General features: G+C 47.3%; 1 protein-coding gene across 1 annotated transcript in view; it reads right to left on the bottom strand.

Moving 5' to 3' along the window:
• Positions 1-461: 461 nt before the first annotated feature.
• Positions 462-10,152, bottom strand: part of AGBL4 (ATP/GTP binding protein-like 4) — a 972,041-nt gene continuing 962,350 nt past the window's right edge. Inside the window, exon 14 of the mRNA XM_009884833.1 lies at positions 462-585. Within this exon, the coding sequence (XP_009883135.1) occupies positions 462-585 (124 nt within the window). The remainder of the gene's footprint in view (positions 586-10,152) is intronic.

Here is a 10,152-nt window from a genome sequence, read left to right as displayed (position 1 = left end):
AGCCTGACACTAAAAGGGGAGACATCACATGGTGCAGCAGGGGAGCCAGGACTCCCTCATTAGCTCATCGTATGGATTACCCCTTTAAAGAGGGAGATTTGAGGCTGGTGGAGGAAGGGGAGGCTTTCTCATTTTAACAAATGGCTTTTCAGCCCCTGCAAATGATTTTTGTAAACCTGTTGGGTCACTTTTTTTTTTTTTTTCCCCAGAGATGAAGGAAAAAAAGAAAAAGAAGCCCTGAAATTGATTTACCATCTATAAATAAAAAAGAATCAATAGTAAAATTTCTAGCTAATTTCCCTTTCCCTCTTTTCCCTTTGGACTATTTGTTATCTTAGAAATACTTGTCTGGGGAAAAAAAGAGAAACGTTATCGGTTCCAGACCGCGACGTGCTCCTCCACCTTGCTCTGCAGATTTTTTTTCCTCCTCCTCCTCCTCCTCCTCTCCTCTCCTCCTCTTCTCATCGTGTGGAGAGAGACTGGTCCTTCAGATGCACCTGGCTCCTCTTCTCTGGCTTGCCACTGGCACGGCTGTTCCCTTGGCCCTGCTGGGTTGTGCATTTAAAATGCGGCAGTTTTTCCTTCCTGCCAAAGGAAAAGAGAGAGAGAGAGGACAGGTATTGTAAAACATGGCGGTGTTTCAGCAGCAGGTAAGCCGTGTGTGGGGTGTGCTCTGAGGAGAAGCCATGTGTAAAGTCTCACAGTGAAGTGCATCTGTAAGGAAGGCTTTGGCAGCTCGAGACAAATTAGAGGTGGTTAAAGACCAGCTGGTGCCATCCTCCTCTGGCCAGAGCAGGGTTAGTCCTTCCAGGAGACTTCAAGGGCTTTGTGCTAGCTCTGAGATCTCTAGGAGAAGGGCCCCACCACTTGCCTTCGGGTAATGCACTTACAACTGTTTTCTCCTCACTGTGGCTCCCACATGCCTGAAATGTTTCACTTAATTTCTGCTCATTAACAGCCCTGGTATCACTGTGATCATTTCCTTTTGGGGCATGGACCGTTCACAGGACAGCTGGGTTCACGGGTCTGGCTTGCTCCCACTGCCAGGGGTGTTCACAACTGGGGCCAGACTCTTCGGTGACAGACTCCCGCTGCATAGCCAGGGAACACCCATTGCCCAACACATGATGCCAGTGCTTCCAGCATCCAGACCAGTGCCTTCAAAGAGCCCAAAGTGATACTGCCATTTCACCGTGCCCATTAACTCCAATTATCTAACAGTCATGCAGAACTTCAGTTGTCACTGTAGTTTGGAGTGTGGTGTTTCCAGTGCCCCTTTTGGGCCACATTCCCAGCAGAGCAGTGAGAATTTAACTCCTGACCTCCAAAGGAGCAGAGTTACGTGAGACACAAAATACTTTGGCAGTGATGCCCCAGGAGTTCACAGGCTAAGAACTGATCTCCTCACAACTCGGCACCACAGAAACAGCTCCTCGGCTTCCTGCAGCTTCTCTGGGGGAACAGACCTACTTTGTAATGCTTTGGCTCCTGAGAAGTCTCACTACTTGTTTCCCAGAGAAAATGCTGCTGGGTGTGTGTTTACGGTGTGCATGATGAATGTTTGCTACTTTAAGGAAAAGTAAATCTCTGTCCTTTATTATCAGTTAATCCTGTAACATTTCTATTCTATTTACTTACATAGCCTCGTTGCTCAGAGGCCTTAATTAAAATCCTGCATCTCACAGCCCAGTGCCCTCGCCACCTCTCCTCCCTCTGGGTCCTGACACACTTGTGTTTCACAGTGAGATGGGCACAAGCGACCGGACAGCCTCAGCCCTGGTGTGTTTAGCCGCTGGGCAGGGCAAGGCCTGGGAAAAAGTGGCACAACTCACACCGTTGTACCCAGAGACGTGGCTTCAATGAGAGGCTGAATGACAGGGGTTGCAGGTCCTGCAGCACCATCCCTCGCTGCTCAGGGTGGCTTGGCTAGCACCAGGCCATCGCAGAGTAGAGAGCTTTGCCTCACATCCCTCTACCAGCACCAGCAGGTCGCACTGGCACTGCGGAGGTGCCTCTGAGCCAAACGCTGGGACCAGGAGCCAGAGGAACCAGCTCTTGGCCGCCCACAGGCAGCCAAGGCAGCCCTACAACCCTGCCCGCAGACCACCGGCAGAGAGCGGGGTCCCTCCACCCTTGCCCCAAGCAGCACCAGCTCTGAGCAGCCATCATCATCCCCTCCGTGTACCAAGCTCCAAACTTGTGGTGCTGCATCTCCCACTTACCTTAGCAGAACGTGAATTACCTCCCCTCACCAAGCTGGCTCTGCTGCAGCTGTAAAAGCAGATATACCTTTTGATGGCTTCTCTTTTGTAAAAAACAGCAAAACCTGACTATCTATTCCCATGCTGCAGAAAGAAATCAAACTGCACTGTCAGCCTTGTTCACACCAACCAAGGAGCTCTGATGAGCCTTTGGGGTGCCCACTCAGACAGCTCCTGGCCCCCGCCCCAGTACACGCCATGCCCTGCTGATTTTGTTTATTCGCCCCCTATTGCCATAGCAGGACACAAATGGTCCTCTACTTGTGCCTGATCTACTCTTTGAACACTCAGTCTGGTCCCTCTAATATCAGTTACCTGTGTTCACTACGGCAGCTGGAGACCCAAGCCAAGCTGGTGTTGGTGCTATGCCAATTGCCCAGAGAAGCTGTGGAGGCCCCATCCCTGGAGGTGTTCAAGGCCAGGCTGGATGGGGCTTTGAGCAACCTGGTCTAGTGGGAGGTGTCCCTGCCCATGGCAGGGGGCTTGGAACTCAATGATCTTCAAGATCCTTTCCAACCTAAACCATTCTATGATTCTGTGAATTCCTACTGAGACACAAATGGTAGGAAGGGGAAGACCTATCCGTTCACATAGCCATGTCACCAAAAGTGAAGCAGACTTGGGGAGAACTGAAAGGAACAAGACAAGAAGAAATGGCTTTAAGTTGTGCCAGGGGAGGTTTAGGATGGATATTAGGAAAAATATTTTCACCAAAAGAGTTATCAAACATTGGAACAGGTTGCCCAGGGAAGTGGTTCAATTGCCATCCCTGGAGGTATTTAAAAGACAGGTAGACCTGGTGCTTAGGGACATGGTTTAGTGGTGGGTTTGGCAGTGTTAGGTTAATGGTTGGACTCGGTCTTCAAGGTCCCTTCCAACTTAGATGATTCTATGAAAAGAGCTGAGATGCAAACCCAGGTTTCCTGATCTCTCTACCCCGACTCACTGAGGAACTGGGCCCCTCTAAACCTGCATTCCCCACCATGCAGGTGGATGTTTGTTAATGCTTCTGCTTTTATTTGCAGAAGGAGGTTTCAAAATACATTTAAAAAGAATTGAAATAACGTAGGGGCCAATGGGGCACAAGGCTCAGAGGGCTTCACCTCCACCAGGCTTCCCCTCCCCAGTGCCGTCACAGCTGCCACCAGTTCAGCATCTACTGCATCTCCACAGTTCAAGCACCATCCTAAGGCACAGTGGCATTTTGAAGAGATAAACACTGAGACAAAAATAAGTAAATTAGGACCCTGGGAGGGAGACCTGAGAGGCACACTGAAGTGAGAACAAGCGGTTTCTCTGGTTCTGTGTATAATTACATTGACAAGTTCCTAGACAATGCTGGAGACCCGAACACAGCAGCAGCTGTGGACCAAATGGAGAATTCACACAAAACATAGGAAAGCCAGCCAGTCAATCCATCCCCTGCCCTGGGGCTGCATCAGCACTGCCCGTGTCACTGCTGACAGCCTGCCTGCCCGCTCCCAGGGGCAGAGCCAGCGCTGGATGCTCGGCTCCTGGCCATGCTGGGGCTGCCTCTCCCCTACGGACACGGATGTCTCTGCGCCCACTTGCCCAATCCACTAGAGCAGCGCTACCGAACATCATTCCCATTCTCCTCTCTGCAAGTGGAGGAAACAATATAATATGAATTGTGCAAGGGGACAAAAATGGTCTTAAACCTTCTTCCTTTGGAGGTAACACAGAGAAGAGAAATCCTGTCTAACTGACACCACTCACAGGTGGGATTTTTAGACATTGGCCTTTTTTAGCAGCCGTCCAGGCACCCACTGAAATGATTGTGAGTATCAACCACTCTGTTCACATCAGGTACTTGTGACAAAGTGATTTTTTTTGGACGTGCAGCCAATTGACAGACAGTCATGATCAAATCACAACTCTGCTGCATGCTTGTCGCACATACAACAGTTAATCTTGCAGCCGTGCAAACTGTTTTGCAAATTGAAACCTCAGAGGCATAGCAATTACAATACCAAATTTATACCACATCTCTCAGTCAACTAATTGTACATCCAAAAAATCACCACTTGAATAATCTGAATACATTCACCTTTACAGCTAAAAAAAACCCCACTACATGCTTGATCTCAACACAATTTTGAGTTACAGAACCTCATGGGAAAAATTGCCAACCTCTGATTTCAACAGCAAAATTGCTTCTATCTAAATACAGCAGATGCATAATTCACATTGAGGTCTAACATCTTGGTGTTTCCAGTGATGCTCCTCTTTACATTCTGCAAAATGGGGGTATTCCTCTTGCTTCTTGTAGCTCTCAGCCTGTCTGCAGGAAGACAAACCCTATATACATCCACTCCAAATGAAGTATACACGTCCATATCCAAAATAACTGTATCTGGATTTCTAACTGTTGGGAAACCTTAAAGGTCTTAAAATGAATCAGCAGACTTACAAACCAGGTTAACGTTTTAGATGAGCTGAGCCTTACAAAGCCACAGCCACGGGCACCCTTGTGCCACTGTGGTATTTTGAGCTCTTTCACACGCACATTTCTTGACTTTTGTTTCCACCCGGTGAAGCAAGTTGAGGTGGGGAGCAATAGATTTGAATTAGTGACTTTGCAGCTGGTATATTAAAGAGGGCCAAAATAGAAGAGAATTTGTGTTTTAATTGCAAAGGGAGGAGAAAACAAAGTTATACAGGCCACATGAGCGAGATCAAAAAATGAATCATCAAGGCTGGAAAATGGCTAACCTCTGATCCCTGAAACCAAGAAATCTGGCTGCTGTCATGTAGCTGCTGATCTAATTTTTACACTTTCCCCTCCATACAGAGGAGACACGTTTCCATTGCGTCCGTCGCAGCTAAACAATCAATGCCTGATTACTTCAAATGCTTTACTCTCGGGGATGCACAATTAACCAGGGCCGTATTTGACACTGCAAGGGGAGCGCAGTATTTTCTGGGAATGTCTGACGAGTTTCAAACGTAAAAAACACAAATCAAATGGCATAGCAGATAATGACACCTAGTGCCCTGGCAGTTAGACAATGTGCGTGCTCCAAAGCAAGGCCAATTAGAAGCAATAAAAACAAATTTGAAATGTTAGAGCAAAGGTCAGAAATCCTCAGCCATTACCACAGGCTTGATTTTTTTTTTTTTTTCCAAGCGGTCACCAGTGCCTATTTCCAGAAAGTGAGCAAAAAGTCATGCTTGCCAGATGACCACCCACCTATTACATCAGATTATGATTTCTGGGCCATACAAACCCCACTAACGTGGTGCATGGAGAATCCCAGCGCTATCTGGAAGTCTCATCAGGTCTATACCCTCTGGCCCTGCATTTCTAAATGCAGGAGCTGGTCCATGCTCCTTATAGAGGAGTATGCATGAGCTCTCTCTCTCTTATTCTTTCTCCTTTCTCTGAACTTCTCTGACAAGTTTCAGACGTAAAAAAACACAAATCAAATGGCCCAGCTGATAACGGAGATCTCTGAAGGGAGAGAGGTTAAAGAGAGCATCTGTCGTTCATTTGGTGGGAACCCAGCCTAAACCACGACAAGAAGGCATCATATTAGAGCCTGCTCCCCAGGAGAGTTTGCAGATGTCTCTCCCTCTGCCGCAGAAGGTATCCTGCTACTTGTTGTCCATCCCTCGGTTCCTGCCTTCCTTCCCTAGATCACTGCAGCGAGGCACACCTGCTTCTCCAAGGAGACAGTGCATGGAGGCAGGAATAATTAGCTTCTAACTAGAACCGCATTATCACACAGGAGAAGGAGAAGTAGCCCCAATTACCAGCAATGTACGTGGATCAATCCCAGCCATCGTTGTATGTCTTTACTGACCTTGGAGCAGGAAGATGCAGAGAGGATGGGAATAGGTTTTGATTTGTCTCCCATCCTCCTATTTCCTAAGGAGCAGCAGGAGAACAATGGGTTGCACTTACCTGATGAGATGCTAGCAAAAAATGACCATCTCTTGAGCTTGTTTAAGTTAGCAATATGATATTGGGATTAACGTGCCATCACCTTAAGCAGTTATTACCCATGTTGACCCACCCTATACATAGCAGCTGTCTCTGCTTTCGGAGCAGAGCGCTCTGTCCCGCTCTTTAGAAATACAGGGGGAATCCAGACAGGGGTGAGGCATGAAATAACACAGATGCTGGAAATCTGCTTACTGAGCTCTGGCTTCCTCAGAACAACAAGCCCAAGCTAGGAAAAGGAAAGCAGGTGGGTATCTCCAGGCGTATCTATATGAGGATGCCTGTGAGAGCTAATCCAAATACATTTAGGGTGTAAATGTAAAGCTGATTAGTGAAACCACAGTAAGCTCCTACGTGGATATGCTCCTTCAGAGTTAAAGCAGCCATAATTCAATTTATTCATTTAGCTCATTTCCAAAAGTAAATTAAGGTAGAGTAAATTAAATTAAATCAGCTGACAGCACCTCCGTTTTGAAAGGGATTGTTAACATGGACCCAATCTACTTCATACAGTAATGCAGATTATTTTCTCCTGCTGGGCCACCCCTCAGGCACACTGGCTCCCGGGGCTACTCCTGAAGTATTTTTACACACCCTCTGTTCAGAGACTGTCTGAAAGCAGGACCAAGCCGGAGATGTATTTGGCTGTTTGCATGTGCTTTAGTGCGCACGTGCTTAAATCTAGGGTAAAATCCTTCCAGCCAACGCTCTGGCTCCCAAGGGCTTGACAAGGTAATTGTTGTAATGTGGTATTTTGGTGAGCCCTCTGCTGGGAGCTGGCCAAGCACTGCAAAGCTCCCCAAGCTCGGCGAATGGATGCTTTTCATTGAACCCACGCAAATGTGTCACCATTGAAAACCTGAAAGGTTTCCTTTAACGACAGCTACAAGTATCAAGAGTTGCATAAAACGTGCAGACGTGTGTGGGAGTGAGCTGACAGATTATAATTACCAATAGAGAAAGGGGAAAAAACAAAAATTAATTTTTGAGGCAAAACATATAATTTGCCTTGAAGCCATAGTAGTGCTCCCATTACTAATGCAATTTACAGCCCTGGAAATCACATTGAAGTTGCTTGACTCCTCAGCAGTTTGGTTTTTTTTAAGTTTTCCTTTTAAAGGAGCACTGGCCAATGTGGAAGGATGAAGCAAGGGTTTTTTTTTAGACACTTACACGAGCTTTGCACTTTTTGAATGTGCAGGGAGCCAGCTAAGACAGTCTGCAGGCTCTGGCTGCGAGGGGGCGTTTCTGTGCTAGCTGGTGGGATCGTGCCCCGCTGCAGCCCTGACCGGCACTGCCAGTGACATAAGGAAGACTTAAATACAGTCTGGTCCCACTTGTCCCTATAAAAGCGACACAGCTATAGGGCAGCCATGGAGCAGGTCCTGGTGACATCCCTGAGGCAGGTTGCAATCCTCCTTTCCCAGGGAGCTGGGATGGTGATGGAGGGTTTTGCAGCTGAGTCTCTTTTTTTTCTACCCTCATTTAATTTCCTCCTTTCTCCATGAATTGTAAGCGGTTTTGCTGACCTTTCTCTGGAGCAGCACTGGAGCAAGGGGAACAAACCATTTACTTCGTTGCATCTGCACTATTCAAGAGGCATTCACAGTAGCGCTTATGATGCTGGCACTGTTTTGGTGCATTGGGACTTTCAGGGAGTCCCTTTGGTGACTCAGGGGTGTAGAAGGGTGAGCTGCTGATGTTACAAGTAGCCTGAGGAGGTGAAGAGCCTGCGTGTATCCTCTGTGGGCAAGGGGAATGGCCAGACCCGCAGATGTCCTCAGGATTGCTTTGGGGAACTCCTCCTTGAAGACCCAAGTCAGTTTTATTTTGCAATAATTAAAACAAAAAAAACCCTAAACACAGATATGGAGACACTTCAATCAAACCAGTTTGCTAACTGGACTTTTTTTTCCTGTACTAACACGTGCCTGGGCCCTGTCACCAGAGCCCAAGAGATGAATGGCTCAAAGATGGACAGCAACATCTCCTTCCGTGTGAGAGAAATCATGAGAAAAAAAGAAAAGGTGGCGGATTTTCCTTTCTCTCACTTTCATAGCATTGCAGTGCTACTGTGCCCTGGAAGCTGTGGAATATTTCAGATCTCAGTTGCACTGAGATCAGATTTGGCCTAGAGTATTGTTGCCCTGACAAAATTTATAACTCTTTCTAGGACATCCACTTTTATTTTTTCTGTTTATTAGACTCTGCTCTCCTCTTAACCACTCAAAATGGTGGGGGAAAAGATGACAAGACAGTGATTTAAGTCTGGGAGAAGTGAGCTGGGGATGGCAGCAAACAGAGCCCCTAGAGAATGACAAGAAGCAGCCATATGCATAAAGAAGATAGGTGGCTTCACTCCCAGCTCGCTTCACTCTCAGCTGTCATCTCACTCATGGCCAGATCAAAGAAAGCACTACCAGATGTAGGTGAAACCTCAAAAATCCCAAAGGCAGATCTTAAAAGTGAAGGGAAGAATTTTTCTGAAACGCAGTAAGAGGTGGACTGGGAAGAACATCCCAGACCTAGTGGGACAGAAGCACCCACACAGCACGTGCCAGAAAGCAGCAAATCCATGGGATGGTGTTAGTCTGAGCCCATAAAGACCACACAACCTCTGGACACAGCTCTTTAGTGTCAAGATGGAGCTCAGAACTTGAAAGGCTGAGTTGTCCTGGCAGAAGTGCCTCCCATCAGACTGTGCGCATACAGGGGAAGATGTTCCCCAGCTCCACCCAGAGTGATGTAGATAATGGTACCCGTTGCTGCTGAGGATGACAGGACAGTCCCGTGGGCCTACCCAGCCTGTTGGATACGCAGCTGTGAACTCATACATCATCATTAAGGCTGCAAAGTCAAGCAGCAAAAGGAGGAATTGCCAGAATAAAGGCTGTCAGAGCAATTTTAATTCAACCTCCTGGCGGATATGCCTTCTGATGCGGGCTTTAATTACCTCATCACAGCCTACTTTTTCTTCAACAAGACTGCTGCTTCATTCAGGGCGTGATGGACAGACGGCAATTAATGAAGGGCCAGTCAATATTTTCTTCTGTCCTTTTTTTGTTCAGTGCATGGCCCCAGGCATTATTTGCTGCGTGCCATCAAATTCCTGCTCTTAGACAGAATTATTCATCGTCTCCCGGACTTTTCTCTCACGTGTATCAGTGCAGCAACTGAGAGCATCCCACACAGGCAGGAATTTTATCTTCCAACACCCCTGTGAGCAGAGAGCCTGGGTTTTACCTACAGGAACACGTGGTGCAGACATGAGTTGCAGAATGCTCCGCTAGTGAGGCCCAGGTGGGATTTTTCAGGGTACCCATACTGTATCTGTTCAAAGCCCAACTCCCCTACCCTCAGCCAGAGCTGTAAGCACTCAGCGCTTCTGTAATTTGAATTGTGTTCTTCTTGTAATTTTCTGTGTCCAGAAAATAAGAAGCATGGAACTGGTTGCTCTCAGAGAAAAAAAATGTCAGTTGTTAAAGAGGCCACAGCTCCTCTGCTGATGCTGGGCTGGAGCAGGGCTCTGCTGTGCCGTCACTGAGCCGGGAGCGAAAGAAAAGAGCAACACTGATGTGGTCAAAGGGGTGGACTTAAGGCAGCGCAAGGTGACGGCAATTTGCAAATTTTTCGGCAAAAAGTCTGTTGTACTGCCTTAACCATTCTGTGTAACAGCTGTATTCTGTTTCCTCTTAACCTTTTCAAATTTTTTCACCTTTCACCAAAGATTTCAGTGGAGGACATTTCTCACTTTCGACCCAAGCAATCTTAACCTTTACTCTGGCACAAGTAGAAAGAGGTGAGTGCAGGACAGAGGCGCGGTAAGAGGAAGAGATCCCTGTGCCACGGGCGGCATCAAAGGGAGCCCCACTCAAATGCTTTCCAGTGAGTGCAGTGAGAGCAGAATTTGCTGGTCACCGAGCAACT

The sequence above is a fragment of the Charadrius vociferus genome, unplaced genomic scaffold (assembly GCF_000708025.1).
Source record: "Charadrius vociferus isolate BGI_N301 unplaced genomic scaffold, ASM70802v2 scaffold163, whole genome shotgun sequence".
NCBI lineage: Eukaryota > Metazoa > Chordata > Aves > Charadriiformes > Charadriidae > Charadrius > Charadrius vociferus.
Note: the sequence above shows the minus strand (reverse complement) of the source record. Positions and strands in the feature narration are given on the sequence as shown.